Here is a 24,513-nt window from a genome sequence, read left to right on the forward strand (position 1 = left end):
ATCTGCCTTCACACACACACACACACACACCCCTTTATTGCTCTCTCTCTGAATTCATTCTTTGTTCTTAGACCCTGGACCACGCTATCCTGTTTCCCCTCTGTGTCTGCCAGATTTCTGTCATTCCGACACACATCTGAAAGAAATGGTTTAAAAGGAAGAACAGTTGTTCAGGCTCACAATTTCAGAGGCCTCACCTCAGTCCCCTGTGGTCACGTGGAGCTTCCTGTGGGGGAAACTGTAGCTGAGGAGTGTAACGAGTCTTTCTCTGTCCCACCAGCCAGCTCCCAAATAATGTCATGGAGACTTATTATTAATTATGAAAGTTCGGCCTATAGCTTAGGCTTGTTCCTAACTAGCTCTTATACCTTAAATTAACTCATTTCTACTAATCTGTGTTCTATCACGTGGCATTATCTCTCTTCCATCTCGCACCTCCTGTTTCCTCTCCATGTCTCCTGGTGTCTCTTGTGCCCCTAGGTCCTCCTCCTCCTTCCTCTCTCTGCCCAGAAGTCCCGCCTATACCTCCTGCCTAGCTATTGGCCGTTCGGCTTTTTATCACACCAGTCACAGCAACACATCTCCACACAGTGCACAGATATCCCACAGCAGAGGAGACCGCTCAGCAGCCAGGAGATAGAATACTCAAGGAAGTGGGCCAACATGCTCTTCCGAATCATGTCCCTAAGCCGCCACCCCCTCCGGCCAGGTCTCACCTCCTAGTTTTCACCACTTCCCAATGACAGCGTCCCTTGATGAATCATCGATCCTCTCAGATCTATGATGACCTGATCACTTCTCTATGTCTGGCTCCACCACCTGGAGACCAAGCCTCCAAGAGCCTTTTGGGGGATACTTCATCTGCAAAACACAGCACATGTCACCAGCCGAAAGGGTGGCTGGGAGGAAACATTATTCTTAAGCTAGAGCAGTGGTTCTCAACCTTCCTAAAGCTGAGACCCTTAAATACAGTTCCTCATGTTGTGGTGACCCCCAACCATAAAATTACTTTGTTGTTACTTCATAACTGTAATTTTGTTACTGTCATGAATAGTTATGTAAATATCTGTGTTTTCCAGTGGTCTTAAGTGGCCCCAAGAGGGTTCGTGACCCACAGGTTGAGAACCACTGTTTTTTGTTGTTGTTGGTGGTGGTTTTTGTTTTTTTTTCTGAGTCAGGGCTTCTCTGTGTAGTCCTGGCTGTCCTGGAACTCGCTCTGTAGACCAGGCTGGCCTCGAACTCAAAGATCCGCCTGCCTCTGCCTCCCGAGTGCTGGGATTAAAGGCGTGCGCCACCACCGCCTGCCCCCCCTTTTTTCCCAAGGAGAACCACTGTTCTAAAGAGAGTGTGGGGAGACTGTTATGTAGGGTTGGCTAGGGCTTCCGGGTGAGCAGTCGGATCTTGGGAATAACATGGGCAGTGGGAGAAGACAATGCTGGGGTGGGGAAGCGGGTGGACACACCGTGGTGTAGAATGTAACAGCCACTGGACAATGGGGGCCAAGCACGGACTTGGAAGTTGAAGTGTGAAGGCCACTGTCAAGCTGATGAGGAGATCTCAAGGGCCGCAGAGGGCAGGTGACATTGACTGGGATGGGGGACAAAATGGCTGTCCCTTCAATAGCCTCACTTCCAGCATGGTCTGCCTGCAAGGGGTTAACATTCTAATTGGAAGGGCTTGCAGGGCAAGTGGCCTTTTGGTTTCTGGGGCAAGATAACGCCTGCTGATTTGAAATTGATCTCCGCCATAACTTATGTGTATGAAATTATAATTAATAGCTGATTTCTTCATCAAATTAATTTTATTATTTTTTTGGCGGGGAGGGCTGGTTTTGAGACAGGGTTTCTCTGTGTAGTTTTGGTGCCTGTCCTGGATCTCACTCTGTAGACCAGGCTGTCCTCGAACTCACAGAGATCAGCCTGCCTCTGCCTCCCGAGTGCTGGGATAAAGACATATGCTACCGGCGCCCGGCTAATTTTATTCTTACTTAGCATTTTAAATTATATTTATTTATTTATTTACTATGTGTGTGTGTGTGTGGGTGGGGAGCTCATGCATGCATGCATGTGTGGAGGTCAGAGAACAAACCCATGAGAGTCAGTTCTTCCCTCCCATCCTGTGCTTCCTGGGGATTGAACTCAGGTCATCAGTCTTAGCAGCAAGTCTCGTTGGCCCTCAATCTTATTTATACACACACACACACACACACACACACACACACACACACACACACACACATTTTTAGACACATTGCTCAGTTAGTAGCCCTGATCAGCCGGGAACTAGCTATCTAGATCGGCTGGCCTTGAACTTGCAGCGACCCCCACCCCACCCCCACCCCACCCCGGGGTCCCAAGCGCTGGAACTAGAGGCGTCTGTCTTACCGTCCTGCTTTATCTCTGCATGTTTTTTTGCCAGGCGTGGAGCTCTTAGGCAGTTTCGAAAAGGAGCTGGCCAAGCACGACAAGAACCGGCAGGAACTGGCCAACGCGGAGAAGCTCTTCGACCTCCCCATCACCATGTACCCCGAGCTCATCCAAGTGCAGAAGGAGATGATGGGGCTCCGGATGATCTACGACTTATATGAGGCCCTGAAGGTGCTGCTCCTCCCGGGGACTCCCCAAGCTGGGCATGGGGGCATGTATGCGCTCAGGTGCAGCGTTATGGTGTGAAGGGCTCAGGAAGACCCCCCCCCCTTTTGTTTGTTTGTTTTTCGAGACAGGGTTTCTCTGTCTAGCTTTGGAGCCTGTCATGAAACTCACTCTGTAGCCCAGGCTGGCCTTGAACTCACAGAGCCTGACTCTGCCTCCTGAGTGCTGGGATTAAAGGTGTGCGCCACCACCACCCAGCTCACACCCCTTCTTCTTCTTCTTCTTCTTCTTCTTCTTCTTCTTCTTCTTCTTCTTCTTCTTCTTCTTCTTCTTCTTCTTCTTCTTCATTTATTTATTTATTTATTTATTTATTTTGTATACAGCATGTATGACTGCAGGCCAGAAGAGGGCACCAGATCTCATTACAGATGGCTGTGAGCCACCATGTGGTTGCTGGGAATTGAACTCAGGACCTTTGGAAGAACAGCCAGTGCTCTTAACCACTGAGCCACCTCTCCAGCCCCCTCACACCCCTTCTTTTTGGCCTCAACACTCACCCTTTTATGTTAGAGGAGAGAAAAGCTGAGGAAGGCCAGAGCTAGGCACGCGTTTCCCGTCCTTTGCATTTCCCTCAGGTCCCGTTGGTGCTGACGTGTCTAATGTTTCTAGGTTGCCAAAGAGGAGTGGTCCCAGACCCTCTGGATCAACCTCAATGTCCAGTATCTGCAGGAAGGCATCGACGGCTTCCTCAAAGGCCTCCGCAAGCTGCCCCGCCAGGTGCGCAGCTTGTCCGTGGCCTTCCACTTGGAAGCAAAGATGAAGGCTTTCAAAGACTCCATCCCCCTGCTGCTGGACTTGAAGCACGAGGCCCTGAGAGAGAGGTTGGTTCCGTCCTCTGTCAGCCTTGGGAGCTCACGGGACGGCTTTAGGTCTCAGGCAGGTACAGCTTAGGCTAGACGGGATGAGGGACCAGTGAGATGAGGGACCAGTGAGATGAGGGACCAGTGAGATGAGGGACCAGTGAGATGAGGGACCAGTGAGATGAGGGACCGGTGCAGCGGCGAGGTGAGAGGTGGCAGGATTTGTTTGTAAAGGAAGGGTGGCGCTAAGGGTTTTATAAGAACGCCCCCAACACCTGCTCCAGTCAAAGGTGTGTTTTTGTCTGTCTGCTTTTTATTTTTATTTTTTTGAGACAGGGTTTCTCTGTGTAGCCCTGGCTGTCCTGGAACTCCCTCTGTAGCCCAGGCTGGCCTAGAACTCGCAGAGATCTGCCTGTCTCTGCCTCCCGAGTGCTGGGATTAAAGGCGTGTGCCACCACCACCCAGCTCTTTTGTCTGCTTTTTAAAAGCAAGAATATTTGATGAGTGGAATTCAGGAGAAATGGAATGGGGCCACCAATGTCATTTGCAGTTTTTAGATACAACATTAAAATAATAAAAGAACTACATGTGGTGGTCCACACCTGTCATCCCAGCGCTTGGGAGACTGAGGCAGGAGGATAGAAAGTTCCATGTCAGCCTGGGCCATATGTCTATTGGCACATTGCCTCAAAAAACAAAAAGTGTGGGGCAGCATGGGGGCGGGGAGAGAAAGAAATGAGAACAAGTGAAATTAATCTTTGTTCTTTTTTTGGAGGGGGAGGTGTTGAAATAGGCTTTCATTCTGTAGCTCAGGCTAGCCTAGAAAATTACTATGTAGCCCAGGATAGCCTCAAACTCATGGCAGTCTGTCTTTCTCAGCCTCCTATGTACTGGGATTATAGGCAAGAGGCTTCATGCCTGGCCTGAAATGAATCCTAAACAGATGTGCATACACACACACACACACACACACACACACACACACACACGCTTTAAATATTTATTTTTATTCTAAATTATGTGCATGCATATTTTGTCAGTGTATGTGTATATGTGTAGTTGTGGAGGCCAGAGGGCATCAGATCCCTTAGAGCTGGAACTACAGATGACTGTGAGTCGCCCTGTGGGTGCTGGAAATCAAACCTGGGTCCTGTGCAAGAGCAGCCAGTGCTCTGAACTGCCGAACCATCTCTCCAGCCCCTTAATGATATACGTAACTGACTCAGTGCTGAGATTCCATTTCCACATGTAGTCAGTGTAAAACATTTTTTTCCTGAGATATTTGACTTCCTTAAAGACCACATCTTGAAATCTGATGTGCTTTTTACACTCCATTAGAGCTTGGGCTCACCCAGCAGGGAGAGACAGCTTATGGCGGCCATGTTGGATGCTCAGCTCCCTCTGGTGTTCGATGGAGCCACCCCACTCCATGCCTATGGGAGTTAGCCGGAGTTCTGTGGCTTCTATTTTCCCTGGTGTGCTCCTCTCCTCTGTGGTTGCATTTCCCAGAGTCTGTCCATAGAGTCATGGGCTCACAGAGTCATGGGTTCAGAGTCATGGGCTCACAGAGTCATGGGCTCATAGAGGAGTCATGGGCTCATAGAGGAGTCATGGGCTCACAGAGTCATGGGCTCATAGAGTCATGGGCTCACAGAGTCATGGGCTCACAGAGTCATGGGCTCATAGAGGAGTCATGGGCTCATAGAGTCATGGGCTCACAGAGGAGTCATGGGCTCACAGAGGAGTCATGGGCTCACAGAGGAGTCATGGGCTCACAGAGTCATGGGCTCATAGAGTCATGGGCTCATAGAGTCATGGGCTCATAGAGTCATGGGCTCACAGAGTCATGGGCTCACAGAGTCATGGGCTTATAGAGTCATGGGCTCATAGAGTCTATCAAACAACTTTATTTTACTTAGTGAAATATTGGTTCTTTCCCCAATTCCTCCCAATCTGCTGTAGTCTGGATCTGGAATGTTCCCAAGAGGCTCGTGTGTTGAAGGCCTGGTCTCCAGTAGTAACTGCTCTTAGGGGACTTTAGGAGGGGAAGCCCCTTGGTCTCACCACCCCACTTCCCCATCTTCCACGAGATGAACACATTGCCACATCTCATGCCCCTGGCCATGATTCTCTCTCTCTCAGCATGGCCCAAGTGGCTGTAGGCTGACCCCTCTGAACCCTTCTCGCCATTAAATTGCTTTCAAAGGTATTTTGTCACAGTTTCAGGGAGCCGGTGAGGACACAGTCCTGTTCACACCAGCAGGAAGGTCTTCCTTGAACGTGCGTGTGGTTTTAGCATCTATTTCCCCCTCTGCATTGTTGAGACCAGAGTGGCAGCCACAGGCCCAGCCAACATGGCTTTTGCCCATCTCTGTCCCCACACTTCTCCCAGGCCTGAAATGCTCTTGCCCTTTTCTCATGGGGCCCCAGTTCCATGACCTTGTAGCTCACAGTTCCCAGGCTCTGGTTCTGTCTGTCCCTGTTGGCCATATCTGAGTGTCACCTCTGATCATCAGGGATCCCTCCCACTTTTATTTTTTTCTTTTTTTGAGCCAGGGTCTCAGGATGTACCCAGGCTGGCTTCAGACTCCCCATTGTCCTTTTGTCTCCCATGTGCCTGCACCGTTATCCCTGGGGAGCCCACCAGTGCTTCCCCCCAGCATTTACAACAGTTAGTGTGTACAAGCTGGGGTGTGGGGCTTAGTGGCAGAGCGGTTGCCTAGATGTCTGCAGTTGAGGGTCCCATCCCCATCCCCACATAAAACAAGCAAACAAAAAACAACTGGTTTCTAGCTAAGTCACGTAGCCGCGGGTACCCATGTTCTGGTCAGGAGCAGATGGTACGCCATACCATGTGGCCAGATGTGTCACAGGCCTGGTCATGTGGGTTTGTGTGATTCACTCTGGGGAGTTCACAGGAAGCCAAGATCGCCTGATGGCGGGTTTCTCAGCACACGTGTCCTTGTCCTCACAGATGGTGTTTAAATTGTAGGCTCCTTTCACTGTCTATTGGCTGTTCCCTATCCAAGCTGGGGATCAGCTCCCCGAGACCAGGAGCTGAGCCTCTGGTCACCATGTGCACCCCACTGCTCAGCGGAGTCAGTGTTGAATCAATACACGTGGGTTCCATGATTGACTCCAGGTTCTCCTTTGGGCTAGAGGCCACTCATTTTCTCAGCAGTGGTGAGGACATACACAAGGCGGGACTTGCTGGGTGTTTCCTGGTTTTAACTCTGGTGACAGAGAGATTAATTAGTGCGGGAAGGGTTTAAACCAACATTTTCGAGGTATGGGCCCGATAGCTTAGTTAGCTGACTGTACAGAGATAGGATCAGGTGTTTAGGTGGCATGGAGAATTTTGAATTCTTAGGTATAGGTTCAATTCCTATTATCCTGGAAATAAGAGGGCTTAAATCTCTATTATTTACTCTACCAAAATAGCTCTTTGGTCAGACATATTTATAAGTGTAGGGGGGAATGCTTGCTATGAAAGATGGAATTGAGATGTGTCGTATACCAAAAGCTAGTGTGAGTGGAAGGAAATTTTTTCATAAGAGATGTATGAGTTGGTCATAATGAAATCGTGGGTATGATGCTCGAATTCATAGAAATAGTGTAGTTAAAATTAGAGTTTTACTTATAAAACTTATAGTGAATAGTTCTGGGTTGTAGGGATCATGGAATGGCCCTATAAATACAATTGTGGATAAGGCATTTATTAAGATAATATTGGTGTATTCGGCTATGAAGAAAAGCACAAACGGACCATCAGCATATTCACTGTTAAGTCCTGATACTAGATCTGATTTACCCTCTGTAAAATTGGATGGGGCACAGTTGGTTTCTGCTAAGGTTGAGATGAATCACATTATGCCCAGGGGTCATGATGGGATGATGAGTCATAGGGGTTCTTGTGTTAAGATTAGGGATTGGAGAGAGAAGGATCTGTTTATTAGGAGAAGAGAGAGTTAAATACTTGCTGCTGTTACTTCATAGGAGATTGTTTGGATGATGGCTCTGAATATGGAGTATTCTGAGTTGGAGGCTCAGCCTGGTCGTAGGATAGAATAGCCGGAGAGGCTGGAGACAGCGAGGATGAAGAGAATTCCTATGTTTAGGTTAACTAGGGGATGAGGTGTGGGTAGAGGGATTCGTTGGCTTGCTAAGTGAGAGAGAGTGTAGTGGCGAGGATGAATAAAGATGTTGAAGTGGCTAGGGTGTGTAGGGATCCTTTAATGAAAGGTTTTATCGCATCAGCAAATGGTTGTAGGATGCTGTAGGGTCCTGTGATATTGGGTCCTTTTCGTAGTTGTATGTAGCCAGACTTTTCCATACTACTAGGGTGAGAAATGCGATAGGAATTAGAATAGGAATTAAGAGCGTAAAGATGTTAATAAAATACACTATTAGGGAGAGGATTTGACACACACACACCCTGGGGACAAAGGTTTTAAGTCTTATACAATTTCCTGACTCTGCCACCCCAATTTTACCCTTGCCTGGGGTAGTTTTGGTATGAATTTACAAAGCTGAGATTATTTCATAGGTTGGTTTGGGGGTGCTTTGGGTAAGGCCCCATTTCTCTTATCCTTTCATACTGGGAGAAATCGTAAATAGATAGAAACCGACCTGGATTACTCTGGTCTGAACTCAGATCATGTAGGACTTGAATCATTGAGCAAACGAACCATTAATAGCAGCTATAATACATTGAAATGCCCTGATCCAACATCGAGGTCGTAAACCCTAATCGTCAACATGGACTCTTTTTGTTTTTTCTGAGATGAGGACCGAACCTTTTTTTTTTTTTTTTTTTTTCCTGAGACAGGGTTTCTCTGTGTAGTTTTGGTGCCTTTCCTGGATTTCGCTCTGTGGACCAGGCTGGCCTCTTAACTCACAGAGATCCGCCTGCCTCTGCCTCCCGAGTACTGGGATGAAAGGCGTGCGCCACCGCCACCTGGCTCAATATGGACTCTTGAATAGGATTGCTGCTGTTCTCCCTAGGGTAACTTGGTCCGTTGATCAAAACGAGGATTTGGAAGAGCTCGGCAGTATCATCCCAGGCTGTCCCATGCCACTGTGGAGGTTCTCCCATGGGGCCCCCTCCTGTGACGTCAGTGGGAACCATTAAGCCGGGCTCTTCCTTGGCTGGGGCGGTGATCATGAACGGTTCTACCTTCTTCCAGACACTGGAAAGAACTCATGGAGAAAACAGGCGTGTTCTTTGAGATGACAGAGACCTTCACGCTGGAGAACATGTTCGCCATGGAGCTGCACAGCCACACGGAAGTACTCAACGAGATTGTCACGGCGGCTGTCAAGGAGGTCGCCATCGAGAAGGTAGGGAAGGAGAGCCTTGGGCTTCGGGGCTGCCGCTCTGCCGTCTTCGGTTCGTTGAGATGGGGTTTTACCTTTCAGCCGAGGTTGGTCCTGAACTCACGATCTCCCTTCCCCAGCTTCCCGAGTGCTGGGATCGCAGGAAGGCTCCATGACTCCCAGCCAAGGCTGACATTTCCCTAAGCAGGAAACACACTGTCTCTGGTATCTTAAGGAAATAGAACCTCTGCCTCAGTTTTCTTTTTCTTATGCCCTCCTTGATTACAGTTTCAAATTCTATTTACTGATTAAGAACTGGGCATCCCTTGCAAAAAAAATTAAAAATAAGCAAATCACCCACAGCCTGGACACTCGAAGACAGTCATTGTTAACGTCCTACTTGACGATGCTCCTTGCTTAAGAAGCAAGTCCAAGGTCAAAGTGAGTGCAAGAAGATGCTATGTGAGCCCCATTTTACACAACTAATATTAACAGACAGCTAGAAGTTGTGTGGACATGTGACACATGTGGACACATCCATCCGTATATGCATAAAACACATGCCATGTTGTACACACATGCAATACGTGTGTTCCCACTCATATACACACCTACAAACAAATACATACACATAATATGTATGGATATTGTCTTAGCTATATTTTTCACTGCTGTGAAAAAATACTCCTATAAAAGCTATTTAAGGAAGAAAGGGTTCATTGTGGATCACAGTTTGAGGGAACCATCCACCATGGCGGGGAAGGCATGGCGGCGGCAGGGGCGTGAGGCGGCTGGTCATATTGCATCTGCAGACATGGGGAGGGATGCTGGTGCCAGGCTCACTTTTTCCTCTGTATTCAGTCCAAGTCCCCAGCCTAGGGAATGGGGCCGCCCATAGTGGGTGTATCTTTTTTTTTTTTTTTAAATCTAATTAAGATAATCCCTCAAAGGCACGCCCAGGAGCCTGTCTCACTAGAGATGAAATCACACATACTTATAAACATCTGGGGTTGAGGATTTAACTCAGTGGTAGAGCACTTTCCTAGCAAGCGCAAGCAAGGCCCTGGGTTCGGTCCTCAGCTCTGAAAAAAAAAATCTACATATAGATATGCACATGAGCACATATCATTGCAGGTATCTTCAGAGAATAGAATCATAGTAGGCCTGGCATTTTATACTGGGACTTTCTTGTTCAGCAGTGGTGGGGGGGCGAGCAGAGGCAGGAGGACTCCCTTGTTATATCGGGAGCCGCACATCTGAGATCCCAGTTTTGGCACTTGGCATCACGTGTGGCACAGCGTGCGGCCTCTCTGAGCCTATCTCTGTACGGCAGTCTCTTTTTTTGGGGTGGGGGTCAGAGGAGACCCCACGTGTACCACGCTTGCCTGCCTGGTAGAGCACATGCCTGGTAGGCAGGGAGCACAGTTGCTGAGGAGAATCTCGACCTCTCAGATGTCGGAGCTGGACACCCGGTTGAGTTGCTGCCCGAGGACACCCTGGGGAGGAAGCTGCTGGCTCAGGGCCATGCTCTTTCCGTCCGCGGGGCCAGCTGCGTTCTTCTCTTTCCCAACCAGGCCGTGAAGGAAATCCTGGACACCTGGGAGAACATGAAGTTCACCGTGGTCAAGTATTACAAGGGCACGCAGGAGCGAGGCTACATCTTAGGGTCCGTGGACGACATCATCCAGTCCTTGGATGACAACACCGTCAACTTGCAGAGCATCTCCGGGAGCAGATTCGTGGGGCCTTTTCTGCAAACTGTCCATAAGTGGGAAAAAACGCTGTCTCTGATCGGGGAGGTCATCGAGGTGAGAGCAGAGCAGATGGGAAATGTGCCGCTAATTCCTGTGGGAATGTCATATGGGGACACGTGTGCTTAGAAATGAATGACTGTGTCACGGCTCTTGATTTAGTTGGTGGTGGTGGGGGAGGGGGAAGTACATCGATGGAGAGATTGGAGACTTTTGATTTCAAGGAATGCATTTTTAATGTCTAAAATTCCCATTTGGCCTTTTAAAGTGTCCCTGTTCTTGTTTCCATGCCTCCTGTTCTTGTTGCATACATGCTTTCACTACCCATGTGTTCAACACTGAAAACTGTATACATGTCTATGTTAACGTCCTTTTATGATTTGACTATTGTGGTGTAGGTAGCCCTCTCCACATGATTCAATTTTCCTTTAGTTTATCCCACCTAAAGTTTTTCTCCCCATTCTTGATTCACTTTGTCGCCTGCCTTTGTAGTCTCTCCAGCTGGGCCTGTCATACTGGGGGGTGACCGGTCAGGCCTGTGTGGACAAATTAGATCAATCGGGCTCAGTTCACTATTTCTGGGTGGATGATTTTTTTTCCTCCCCCAGACTATAGACAAGTATATATTCTCATTGAGATCCTGGTCCTCCGGCAAAGGAATATGATCCTGTCCCTGTTTCTGTCATGTCTGAACATCCTTGACTTGCTGTGCTTGTTTTTGCCTGTGACTCTTTACTTGTGAAAGCTCTTTGGTAGGGCATAGTTTTGTTGGTGGTGGTAGTGATGTGTGTGTGTGTGTGTGTGTGTGTGTGTGTGTGTGTGTGTGTGTGTGTGTGTGTGTATGTGTGTGTTTCAGGGGATTGAACCTAGGGCCTCGTGTGTGCTAGGTAAGTTCTGTACCACTGAGCTATCTCCCCAGCCATCTTCTTTATGATTTAAACAACATTTATTGAGATGAATTTTAGGTAATGTAAAATTGACCATTTTGTTTTATATTTTTGTGTGTGGGTATCTGTATGTATTTGTATGTGTGGGCACCGGTATGTGAGGGTACATGCGCATGTGTGCACAGATGTGTATGGAGGCCAGAGCTTGACATATTGGCTCTCTCTACCTCTCTCCACCTCACTATCTATCTGTCTGTCTGTCTGTCTATCTATCTATTATCTATCTATCTATCTATCTATCTATCTATCTATCTATCTATCTATCTATCTATCTATCGACAAAGTCTCTCTACATAGCTCTGACTGTTCTAGAACTTGTTCTGTAGACCAGGCTGGCCTAGAACCCAGAGATCTGCCTGCCTCTGACTCCTGGGGGCTGGGACTAAAGTCATGTGCTCCCGAGCCTGGCTTCACCTTGCTTTTTGAGACAGTTTCTCATTGAACCTGGAGCTCTCTGATTGGCTGGCCAGGGAACTCCAGGTATCTTCCTGTCTCCACCTTCTTAGGTGTTGGGGTTGCAGAAGCATCCTGCTATGCCTGCCTGGCTTTTACATGAGTAAGGGGCTGGGCAGTGGGGGGCGGGGGAGAGAAGCTCAACACATATCTTTGTGCTTGAGCGGTGGGAAGTTTCTGAACTGAGCCACCTCACCAACCAAACTAACCATTTCAGCATGCACACACAGGTGTGTGTGTGTGGGTCTTTAGAGCATTTGTGTTGTACAAACTCTGCCTCCATTTGGTCCCAACGCTTTCTTGACACCATAAAAGAAAACTCCCAAGCGATCACTTCCCAGCTCCCACTTCCCCGGTAACCACACATCAGCTTTCTATTTCCCTAAATCAGTCTACTCCGTATGTTTCGTGTGTGTGAAATCACACCCAAGGCTCGTCCACACGGTAGTATCTGTCCTTGCTTCTCTCCTTTTCGTGGTTAAATAATACTCTGTTTATGGCGATACCACCTTTGGTATCATCACCTGATGAACCCGGTCATCACCTGATGGCTATCTGCGTTGCTCCTACCTCCTGGGTGTTACAGAAACACCACCAGGAGAATTCCTGAATACGCTGAGTCTGAGTCTCTGTTGTCTCTTCTTTGGGGTTCATATCTGGAAGCAGAATGGCTGAGTAGGTGGCGTGTAGCTTCTTGTGAACACGGGCTTCTGCATTGATCACTGTGGGTCACAGGCCTCCAAATTCTGCACCTCTAAAATGCTGCATTCCTGCATGGTAACTCCCAACTCTCCAGGGATCTGTCCTGAGAGGTCCTGACAATGCCCAGAACCCAGATAGTACCGAACTTTGTGTAACTGTTTCCCAGTACACATATGCACCTGTGGCAAAGTCTATTTACAAATCCAGTCTGCCTAGAGGCCGGCCACAGTGACTATTAACGCATAGAGCACTTGAGACAGCAGCGTCTCAGGGCTGCGTGAACACGCGCTCTCTCTCTGCGTAGCTGCTGAACTACTATTTTTGGACTCCTGCTGACCACAGTTAACCAAAACTCCAGAAAGCAAAAGTGAATATTCAGGAGGTGGGCACTTGGGGCAGGGAGGGTGGCGGCCATGTCTCTACACACGGTGTTACTTGGCCCGACAATCCTTGCATTGACTGAGCTGACTTGGATGAGTTGTGGGTTAGGGGGGGATTTGGCCTGTGTCTCCGGGGTACCTTGTCACCCTGTGACAGTGACATGGTGCATTTTCAGATCTGGATGCTAGTTCAGAGGAAGTGGATGTACCTGGAGAGCATCTTCATCGGTGGGGACATACGGTCCCAGCTGCCAGAGGAGGCCAAGAAGTTTGACAACATCGACCGGATATTTAAGAGGGTAAGGGACCAGTGTGGGAGTGGACAGTGTGTACAGGATCACCAGATGCTGTTACGTCTGTGTGGACCGGTCCCTGCACGGGGCAGCTTCTGAAGCTCTTGGTCATTATCTATGGTTTTACTTAGCAAAACTTTCTGCTTATTGATCTACATAACAGTTGACCATGTGTCTCTTTAGAATTTTTATCCTACATAAACATATAGGTAAATCCACAGGCAGGCTGCAACAGGACCACTTCTACCAAAATAACCTTCTCTTTTCAGTTCATATCACTGACATATTTCTTTACATTTTTAAAATTAAATTTAGTGTGTGTGTGTGTGTGTGTGTGTGTGCACGCTCACCCACATCCGCCTCCCACCCACACCACACATGCCACAGGCCATGTGTGAAGTGAGAAGACAATGTGTGGGAGTCAGTTCTCTCCAGTTCCACCGTGTGGGGCCTGGGGATTGAACTCAGCTCCTCAGGCTGGGTGGTAAGCCTTTGCAGGCTGAGCCATCTTGCCAGCCTTCTTCGATGCCTGCCAGTCAATAAACAGCTAAGGTTTTTGCCTGTTCCTCTACTATTGGACAATTTCTTTTTATTCTCCCTCCTACCCCTACCCCTTCCTTTTGGCAAAAAAGAACCATCATAGTGAATATCCCGTGTGTATGAAATGGGTTACAATTAAGTTGCTGTCTCCCTTCCTTCCTTCCTTCCTTCCTTCCCTCCCTCCCTCCCTCCCTCCCTCCCTCTCTCTCTTCCTTCCTTCCTTCCTTTCTTTGGTTTTCTGAGACAGGGTTTTTCTGTGTAGCACTGGCTGTCCTGGATCTCGCTCTGTAGACCAGGCTGGCCTCGAACTCACAGAGATCCGCCTGCCTCTGCCTCCTGTGTTCTGGGATTAAAGGCTTGTGCCACCAGGCCCCGCTCCCCTCCTTTCTTAGGCATTGGTTGAGCACCTGCTGTATGCACCACTGTTGCAGCGGGGTGGGGTACTTCATGACCACACACACAATCCCTCCTTGAGCAGTTGGCCTCTTAATGGGAAGACCAGAGACAGAGCAGAAATAAGAATCAGCTGCTGCCAGGATGCACTGCCTGAGGCTGTGGCCTGCCTGCCTGCCTGCCTGCCTGCCGGCCTGCTGTGCCTTTTGTGTCCTGACCTGTGCCTTCTGGGGACTGTGGGGACGGCATTTCTGCCACCTTGGGTGACACTCTGCCGTCTTCCTGACCTTCTGCAGATCATGGGGGAGACTTTGAAAGACCCGGTGATCAAGCGATGCTGTGAGGCCCCGAACCGCCTCAATGACCTGCAGGGCATCAGCGAGGGTCTGGAGAAGTGCCAGAAGAGCCTGAACGACTACCTGGACTCCAAGAGGAACGCCTTCCCCAGGTTCTTCTTCATCTCCGACGATGAGCTGCTCAGCATCTTGGGCAACAGCGACCCTCTGTGTGTGCAGGAGCACATGATCAAGGTGAGGGCTTCAGGGCCAGGGCCCAGGGGGCAGGTCAGGGCCCGTGGTGAGAGTCGGGGCCCAGGGGGCAGGTCAGGGCAAATAGTCAAGGTCAGGGCACATGACTCATGTCAGAGCTTATGATCAAGGGTCAGGGCTTAGTGTCAGGGCCAGCAGCCAAGTTCAGCTAAAACATTCTTTTATCTATCTATCTATCTATCTATCTATCTATCTATCTATCTATCTATCTATCTATAAATGAAATGTTTCCCTTCTCAAGGGGTAGGCTCTTTCCTTCTCCCTTTCTCCTCCCTCCCCTCGTCCTCCCCGTTCTTCTTTTCAGAGGTATTTAGCCCAGGCTAGCCTGTACTGGCTATCTTCCTGCCTCAGCCTCCCGGTTGCCCCCTGTGCCCGGCTAATTCCCCATTTCCAAACAGGCCGCTGTAGAGAATGGATGCCGGAACTGCCCTCCCCACCTCCCCGCCTGCCTCTCTTGGGAGCCCCCCCCTTTTCCTCTTTACAGCTGGCCACTCCCCCCTCCTCCCTTCCTGATCTACAGCATCGGTGCTATTCCATGGTGGGGGGGCAAAGGACTCAGGTTCTGGAATTTTCTTTTGCTCCGTTACAGCCGCAGATGCCACTGCCAGCGTGTGTGACAGTGACTGTGGGCCCTGTCAGCTGCGGCTTGTTCCCAGCCTCACCTTTTATTTATTTATTTATTTATTTATTTATTTATTTTGGTTTTTTGAGACAGGGTTTCTCTGTACAGTTTTGCGCCTTTCCTGGAACTCACTTGGTAGCCCAGGCTGGCCTCGAACTCACAGAGATCCGCCTGGCTCTGCCTCCCGAGTGCTGGGATTAAAGGCGTGCGCCACCACCGCCGGTCTCCAGCCTCACCTTTTAAAGATGTTTCCATTCAGGCTTCGGGGAGCAGAACAAGTGAACCTGAGTTACCTGGCCGCACCTCACGTCTCTAGGCCCTCAGTTCCACCCCAGGTTCAGCTCCTCACTCCGCCGCGCATGTGTCCGGACCACAGTTGCCCCCATGTTTACACTTAGCTCTCCGCGACGCCTCTGAAAACCCATCTTTGGTTTGCGCCGTGCGAACGAAGTAGTCTGTCCGTCCCGACGGATAAACTCGACACCGGTGCACGGAGGTCTGTCTGGGGCAACCCTGGTAGGAAAGCGGCCGTCCTATGAGCATCCCAACCCGCGCCTCCTGCCATCTTGCAGATGTACGACAACATAGCCATGCTGCGCTTCCATGACGGGGATAGCGGGGAGAAGCTGGTGTCGGCCATGATCTCGGCCGAGGGAGAGGTCATGAACTTCCGGAAGATCATCCGGGCCGAGGGCCGCGTGGAAGACTGGATGACGGCCGTGCTGAACGAAATGAGAAGGACCAACAGACTCATCACCAAGGAGGCCATCTTCAGATACTGTGAGGACAGAAGCAGGTGATGTGGACGTGTGAGGGTGTGTGAGGGTAGGCGGCTTCCGTCCTGCGGCTCGCTCGGTGCAGGAGGTGATGTAGGAGGGAAAGGCAGGCAGGTTGTCATGGCAGTGTGGCTTTCCTCACCATGGCAACCCTGCTGACGAAAGCTGTTTCAAGGGATGGTTCTGGGTAGTACTTCCTAGGTGAGCAAGGCACCAGGTACGGAGCTTGTGGGAGTTTGTTACTAATTCAACTTGGGCCGGGAGTGTGGCTCAGTGGTAGAGCCCCTGCCTAGAATCCCCCAGTGAGGGGCTGGGGTGTGGCTCAGTGGGAGAGCCCCTGCCTAGAATCCCCCAGTGAGGGGCTGGGGTGTGGCTCAGTGGGAGAGCCCCTGCCTAGAATCCTCCAGTGGTAGAATGTTTGTTTTGCATGCATGAGGCTGAGGGTTCCATTCCCAGCAGGAATGAGTGATTGGATACAAACTCTCAGTGCCCACTCCATACCTGGGCACCAGACACTGGGGGCCTGTGCCAGGAGCTGTGCTGACCCTAGCCTTTTGGACTTCTGAGCAGGCCTCACTGTGAAGGTGGCCCTTAGCGGTCAGGGGCAGCCCTGCTAGGACCCTTTGTAGATTTCTGTCACTTTGGGAATTTTTTTTTTTTTTTTTTTGGAGCTGAGGATCGAACCCAGGGCTTTGTGCTTGCTAGGCAAGTGCTCTACTACTGAGCTAAATCCCCAACCCAGTTTTTTTTTTTTTTTTATGTTTTTGAGACAGGGTTTCTTTGTGTGGTTTTAGTGCCTGTCCTGGATCTCGCTCTGTAGACCAGGCTGGCCTCGAACTCACAGAGATCCGCCTGGCTCTGCCTCCTGCGTGCTGGGATTAAGGGTGTGCGCCACCACTGCCCGGCCAGTTTCTGTCACTTTGTGAGAGAAACAGGATCCCAGCAGGCAGGTGCCTTACTACGTAGCTACACCTCCAGCCCCTTGGTGGTGGATTCTCCGTCAGGACTCTACGGCTGAGCCACGCCCCGGGCCCTATGATGGGCATTGTTGCTATGTAGTCAGGAGCCTATGAGGTTGAGGGAGGGGACCACTGTCTGGGATTTCATGGGCCAGCCCTGGTGCTTTCCCGGCCTTCACACCTCCTGTTCCAGGGCAGACACACAAGCTCCTGGAAAGTGCAGACGACTTCCAGTCCAGCCTCTAGCTGGGCCCAGTCTCCGCCAAGACTCTAACAGGCGAGCTTCCCCCTGTAGGGTAGACTGGATGCTCCTGTACCAAGGCATGGTGGTGCTGGCCGCCAGCCAGGTGTGGTGGACGTGGGAAGTGGAGGACGTCTTCAACAAAGTCAAGAAAGGGGACAAGCAGGCCATGAAGAACTACGGCAAGAAGATGCACGGGCAGATTGATGACCTGGTCACGCGGATCACCATGGAGCTGACCAAAAATGACAGGAAGAAATACAACACCGTCCTCATCATCGATGTCCACGCCCGGGACATCGTGGATTCCTTCATCCGGGGCAGGTGGTTACCTCCCCGGGGTCCTGGGATGCTTTACCGTCCCGTCCTTCTGTGGAAGGTCAGACCAGCTCTGACCCCCTCCTTCTCCTCCCCTTCCTCCCCAGCATCCTCGAGGCCCGGGAGTTTGAGTGGGAGAGCCAGCTGCGCTTTTACTGGGACCGCGAGCCGGATGAGCTCAACATCCGCCAGTGCACGGGGACCTTCGGCTACGGCTATGAGTACATGGGCCTGAACGGGAGGCTGGTCATCACACCTCTTACGGACCGCATCTACCTGACGCTCACGCAGGTGACATGCCCCTCCCACCCCCACCTCCCAGACATAGCTCTTTGGTTGACCTAGATGGAGTCTTGGCCCTGAGCTCTAGGAAACATCTTCCATTCTTCCATTTGGAGTCTGATTGTCACTCCTGGGGTGGAAAAGCCTGTGCGCATCTTCCCCGGGATGCCGGTTCCACCCTGTAGCTTAGACCCCTGCACAGTGGTCCCTCTGTGGTCGGGGTGGAGTCAGAGGAGGATAGAAAACTGCAGCAATGTGTAAGGTGTATAAGACTAAACTGTATTAGAAGGCGAGCGAGCGAGGGAGGAGGCCATGCCTCCCCTCAGGATGGGGCCGGCGTGTTACCTGTCCGTCACGGGGCAGATTCTTTTGCTTGCGTGACTAGGAATAGAACCTAGGGTCTCGTACATGCTAAGCAAGTGCTCAGCCGTTGGGCTGCACCAAAGTCTGCATGAAGCGCCCACCTGTGATGGGCCCCTTCGCTCGGCTCACAGCTGAGACTCAGATCCGTGCCAGGTGCAGGCTCAACTCCTGCACTGATCTCTACATCACCTGGCTGTACCCGGGGGGTACACAAGAGAATGGACGCGTGAAGCCCATGGCACCCCACTGGACCGGGAGCCAGGGAGCACTTTGTTTTCCTAAAAAGAAAAAGTGGGCATGTAAGCCGTGCATCATGGCCATGCTTATGATCCTAGTGCTCAGAGGTGGAGGCAGGAGGTTCAAGAGTTCAAAGCCATCCCCAGCTACATGGCAAGTTTTTGGCCAACCTGGGCTACGTGAAGCCCTGTTTCAAAACATGAATGTATAGCTTGAGTGAGGGGTCCAAAGGGATCAATGAGAGACCGAAGCATTTTGTGACTGTGATCACAGGGGCAAGTCAGTGTCTTAGCCGATGGCTGGCCAGCGGGAGAGATGGGGCTGAGGACCTGAGCTACCCACTCTCATTTGGGTCTGAATCTCTGAGGAGTGTCCGAGTTCAAGGCTGCTATCGGAGCTCAAGAGGAGACAGTTTGTTCCCTTCCTTCAGTCTCATCCAGTTCTTGGGGTGGGGGGCTTGATGGTATTGCCTACCCTGGGACGACCATCTGCCTAACTTGGCACACCATCAAGTGCCAGGCTCTGAGATACTCTCACAGACACATCTCGAAGCTCCCGGCACAGCCAGGCTGACACATGGAGTCGAGTGTCGCCATGTCCGTGCACGTGTCCCAGAGGTGAACCTGGCAGGGGTCCCCTTTCTCCGAACTCGAACATCAAGTATGTTTTGCATTTGGCTGCTCACAGGCACTGTCCATGTATCTGGGAGGTGCCCCGGCTGGCCCAGCGGGAACCGGCAAGACAGAGACCACCAAGGACCTCGCCAAGGCCCTGGGCCTGCTGTGCGTGGTCACCAACTGTGGCGAAGGCATGGATTACAAAGTAAGGCCTCACCCGTCACTTCCAGTCCCCGATTCCTCCACAGAGGGCGTCTGGTGTGGACATGGTTGGGAAGTGCGTCACCTGTCTTCTGAAATGACGAGTGGCACCTGGGAAGATGTCGCAGGACACCTTTGGCTCAGCCATGGGACAAGAGTCCTGAACTCAAAGGCTGCTGGGAGCAGGGAGAGAGCATGAATGAGTGAGGGCCAATAGGGAGGGGTGAGGACAGCGGCTAACTCCAATCCTGTACACCCAGTTCTAGAGGGTGCCACGTTCAGCTTTGGTTCAGCAAGGACACTTGGGACTGTGGACCCACTGTGGCTAGATCTTCCAGCGTTTTAGCAGCTGGCCATCTGGAGTTTATACAAATACACAGTCTTTTTATTTATTTGTTTGTTTATTTATTTATTTATTTATTTTTATTAAGAGATTTTTCTATTCATTTTACATACCAACCACAGATTCCCCCTGTCCTCCCTCCTCCCACCCCCCAGCCTTCACCCCCCCAACCCACCCCCCCGTTCCCACCTCTTCCAAGGCAAGGTCTCCAATGGGGAGTCAGCAGAGAGAGCCTGCCTGGTGCATTCAGTTGAGGCAGGTCCAGGCCCCTCCTCCCTGCACCAAGGCTGCACAAAGCATCTCACCATAGGCACCAGGCTCCAAAAAGCCGGCTCATGCACTAGGGACAGGTCCCGGTCCCACTGCCTGGGGAGCCCCCTATACAGTTCAAGCTGAACAGCTGTCTCCCTTATCCAGAGGGCCTACCTAGTTCAGTACCATGGGGGCAAACACACAATCTTGATTGTCCAGCCCCGAGTGGGAGCTGGCCTACCAAGGGCCTCGGAATATTGCCAGAAAATTCTGTGAGTGCTGTGCCTGGCCCGCTCTCCACCCAGCCGCTCAGCAAGTTGGTTGATTTAGAAGGGGCAAGCCCCCCATTTCCAGGGGGAACGGGCCCTGACGGTTCTGACGGCATCCTTAGGCTGTCGGGAAGATCTTCTCTGGCCTTGCCCAGTGCGGCGCCTGGGGCTGCTTCGATGAGTTCAACCGGATCGACGCCTCCGTGCTCTCTGTCATCTCGTCTCAGATCCAGACCATCCGGAACGCGCTGATCCACCAGCTGACCACGTTCCAGGTTAGGGGAGCCGGGGAGGCACCCGCATCCCGTCCCAGGATGGACACTAGCTGCCACGCCCGTGGCATCTTGGGTGGGGGCCGTTTTCAGACCCGCTGCGTTAGTTACGCTTGTGCCGCTGTGACCGGACCCCCGACAGTATAAGGGGAGCAGTGGTTTCGGATCGTTGGTTTCAGAAGGCGTGGTCCCTCGTGGTGGGGAGAACAGGCCAGGGTAGCTCCCATCACTGCGGCCCCAAAGCAGAGAGAGGGGCATGTCTGTGTGGCCTAGCTTTCTCTCCTCATGCACCCCCCCCCTTTAATTTTATCCAGACCCCTTACCTCGTGGTACCCCTCACATTCAGGGTAGGTCTCCCTCCATCTGTTAATTCTCACGGAAGCACCCAGAGGTATACCTAAGTGATTCCAAAGACACTGTACTTGACAATGAGGATTGTCTACCACACCTGGCCAGACACCAAACCTGACCAAAGCTGGCTAGACATGACATTTCACCAGACTCCACACCTCACCAGATACTGTGCCCGGACAGACATTAAACCTGGCCAGATATCACATTTGACCACACCTGACCAGACACCACACCTGACTGGACACCACACCTCACCGGACATCACACCTGACCATCACACCTGACCGGACATCACACCTGACCGGACACCACACCTCACCGGACATCACACCTGACTGGACACCACACCTGACTGGACACCACACCTGACCACCAGACACCACACCTGACCGGACACCACACCTGACCACCAGACACTACACCTGACCGGACACCACACCTGACCACCAGACACCACACCTGACCGGACATCACACCTGACCAGTGGACACCACACCTGACCAGACACCACACCTGACCGGACACCACACCTGACCGGACACCACACCTGACCGGACACCACACCTGACCGGACATCACACCTGACCGGACATTACACCTGACCGGACACCACACCTGACCACCGGACACCACACCTGACCGGATACCACACCTGGCTTCCCAGAGATGTCTTGGTTCTGTGCCAATCCAAAGAGCCCATATTACCCACATCACCATCCCCCTTGGGGATGTCCCTGTGCCCCCAGATTCCTCTCCCTGGGTGAACTGGTGGCTATATCACCCCCCTTTTCCTCTCCTGTCACCCAGTTTGAAGGGCAGGAGATCTCCCTCGACTCTCGGATGGGCATCTTTATCACCATGAACCCCGGCTATGCGGGCCGCACAGAGCTGCCCGAGTCTGTGAAGGCGCTGTTCAGGCCTGTGGTCGTCATTGTACCCGACCTGCAGCAGATCTGTGAGATCATGCTCTTCTCCGAGGGCTTCCTGGGGGCCAAGGTGAGTCCTCAGAACCACATAAAAGCCAGATATGGTGGTGCACATCTGCAATTGACATACTGGGGAGGTGGAAACTGGCAGATCCCTGGCGCTTGCTGACCAGCCAGCTTCACCCATCACCTCCAGGTTCAGGGAAGAGATCTTCTCTCAAAGTATAAGGCTCACCGGGTAAAAGGGCTTGCTCAGCAGTCAAGGGGACCTGAGTTTGAATCCCCAGCACCCACGTAAACAGCTGGGCATGGCTGCACATGCCTGTAACCCCAGCATGGGAAAGAGGAAACAGTGGATCCCAATAGCTCCCTGGTCAGCCAGCCTAGTCAAAATAGTGAGCTTGTGGTTCAGTGAGATCCTGTGTCAAGACACACAGCGACAGATGATAGAGGGAGACACCTAAGTCTTCCTCTGGCTGTATATGCACGTGCACCCATGGGGACATTCACCTGCATGCTTGCATGTAACACACACACACACACACACACACACACACACACACACACACACACACACACACACTTTTTCTTTTTTTGTGTGATGCTGAAGATGGAACCCAGCACCTCATGCAACTGAGGCATGTTCTCTACCACCAAGCCATTCCCCAACATTTTCTGCAATGCATGTTCTTTAAAAAAAATTTTTTTTTAAATTTTGCAATAATGAGTGTGTGTATATGCATATGGGTGCAGTTCTCACAGAGGCCAGAAGAGGGCATCTGATTCCCTGGAACTGTAGTAAACAGCTGGCTGTGAGCCATCCAACATGAGTGCTGGGTTGAGCCCTCTACAAAAGCAATATGTGCTTCTGGCCACTGAGCCATCTCTCTAGCCCTGCACTGGATGCTCTTCAGGGTTCCCATTGCACTCTCTCCATGCCACCCCAAGCTGCCAGGACGCTGGGTTTTCAGGATGAGGTCTTGTGTCTGTTTTCATACCAATTCCCATGCAAGGCTTGGGGACCAGTGGGCTTGACTGATGTGGCCCAGGAGTCTAAGTTGTCATCAGAAAGTGGAACAGACTGGGCACGGTGGCTCATCTTGATCTCTAATCCATGCCTCTTAGGAGACTGAGGTGGGAAGACTATAAACTCAAAGCCAAACTCAAATCTCAAAATAAAATGAAGTAAAGGGCTAGGGACATAGCTCAGTGGTCTTGGGTTCATCCCTCAGTACCAAACAAACCAACAAAAGGAACAGTGGCTGGGCGGGGGGTGGGGTGGGGTGGGGTTGGGGGAGCACCCGTGTGATACGATGAGGTCACAGTAAGCTGGGAGCATCTGTGTGAGTGGACTGTGACCGCTTGCTGGGATCTGCCATCACTGAAAGCAGTTACAATCCCAGCTTTGTACAGCAGCTGTCCGACTTTGGGAAACACGTTTGTGAGTTCCAGACAGGGTCTCATGTAGTCCAGGCTAGCCTCAAACTCTCTATGTAGCTGAGGATGACCCTGAACTGCCTGATCCTCCTGTCTGAACACACCTCCCGTGTGTCACCCCCTCCTGGCTAGCTAGCATGGGTGTTCTTTGAATAAGTCTCCCATGGTGCCATCATTAGGAAAGAAACCACACTCTGGTGTTTTTCAAATGCTGAAGACCAGCTCTGCAGATCTGTAGCTCGGTGTCCCCGAGACACGCCTGTCCCTTTGTGTTTGCAGTGATACCCTGCGGCTTTCTGTCACTTACTCTCTTACATTTTTTGTTCCCGCGCCGTTGTCTGTCAAAGACTCTGGCCAAGAAGATGACGGTTCTGTATAAGCTGGCCCGGGAGCAGCTGTCCAAGCAGCATCATTATGACTTTGGACTCCGGGCCCTGAAGTCTGTGCTGGTCATGGCCGGCGAGCTGAAGCGAGGCTCCGCAGACCTGCAGGAGGTAGGCCGCTCGGCGCCCGTGGTGGGGTGTGGTTCCGGACACGGGGCACCCGGAAGCTTGGGTCTTAGCTGTCCCTCCGTTGGCTGTCTGGCTTTGCTTTGGCCTCCAGTGATGCTGTCTACGGAGACTTGTTCCCTTAAGATCAAGTTCAGAGCCCCTGTGGCAGTACCAATATTCAGGGCGCTTCAGGAGCGACTGTCAGTCCATCATCTTAGGGTGGTGGGGAGGCAGAGGGGTGCGAATAGCCTTCTGTTGAAGTGGGAATGGGAGTTCCTCTTCAGTTAGCAAGTACTGATGGTATAGTTTTTAAATTTAAATTTATTTATCTTATGCGTGTGGGTGTTACGTCTACATGTATGTCTGTGTACCACATGCACGTCTGGCCCTCTTGGAGGCCCTGGAGTCACAGACGGTTGTGAGCTGCCATGTGGGTGCTGGGAACTGAACCTGGGTCCTCTGATAGAACAGTCAGTGCTCTTAACCACTGAGCCATTGCTCTGCCCACTGATCATACATCTGAATGGGATTCAGTGAGATATCTCACAGGTGCACACATGGGCCCTGGTCAGATCTGCGCCCCCGCCCCCCCCCCCCACACTTACTTCCTCTTCGCGGTGAAAGTGAGAGAAACAGTCACATTGCTTTGATGTGGTATTTACTCCACGGTCAGAGCCATCGCTGGCATTCTGAGGGTGACATTCTTACACAGTTTTCCACCAGTGATAATGTACATGTTGGATATTTAATTTTTGTTTTGATATAAAACATGGACATTT

At 51.2% G+C, this 24,513-nt stretch overlaps 1 protein-coding gene across 4 annotated transcripts in view; it reads left to right on the forward strand.

Annotated features, from left to right (window-relative positions):
* Positions 1-24,513, forward strand: part of Dnah10 (dynein axonemal heavy chain 10) — a 129,232-nt gene that overhangs the window by 39,086 nt on the left and 65,633 nt on the right. For all 4 annotated transcript variants that reach the window (XR_013047554.1, XM_076560204.1, XM_076560206.1 and 1 more), the window contains exons 24-36: positions 2,419-2,597; positions 3,261-3,472; positions 8,638-8,791; positions 10,342-10,575; positions 13,177-13,299; positions 14,523-14,756; positions 15,969-16,192; positions 17,427-17,696; positions 17,798-17,981; positions 19,260-19,394; positions 20,377-20,529; positions 21,688-21,876; positions 23,591-23,737. Coding sequence is in view for 3 of the 4 variants with exons in the window: in XM_076560204.1 (XP_076416319.1) it covers positions 2,419-2,597; positions 3,261-3,472; positions 8,638-8,791; positions 10,342-10,575; positions 13,177-13,299; positions 14,523-14,756; positions 15,969-16,192; positions 17,427-17,696; positions 17,798-17,981; positions 19,260-19,394; positions 20,377-20,529; positions 21,688-21,876; positions 23,591-23,737 (2,438 nt within the window). In the remaining variant the exon portion in view is untranslated. The remainder of the gene's footprint in view (positions 1-2,418; positions 2,598-3,260; positions 3,473-8,637; positions 8,792-10,341; positions 10,576-13,176; positions 13,300-14,522; positions 14,757-15,968; positions 16,193-17,426; positions 17,697-17,797; positions 17,982-19,259; positions 19,395-20,376; positions 20,530-21,687; positions 21,877-23,590; positions 23,738-24,513) is intronic.

Source organism: Peromyscus maniculatus, chromosome 23 (assembly GCF_049852395.1).
Source record: "Peromyscus maniculatus bairdii isolate BWxNUB_F1_BW_parent chromosome 23, HU_Pman_BW_mat_3.1, whole genome shotgun sequence".
NCBI lineage: Eukaryota > Metazoa > Chordata > Mammalia > Rodentia > Cricetidae > Peromyscus > Peromyscus maniculatus.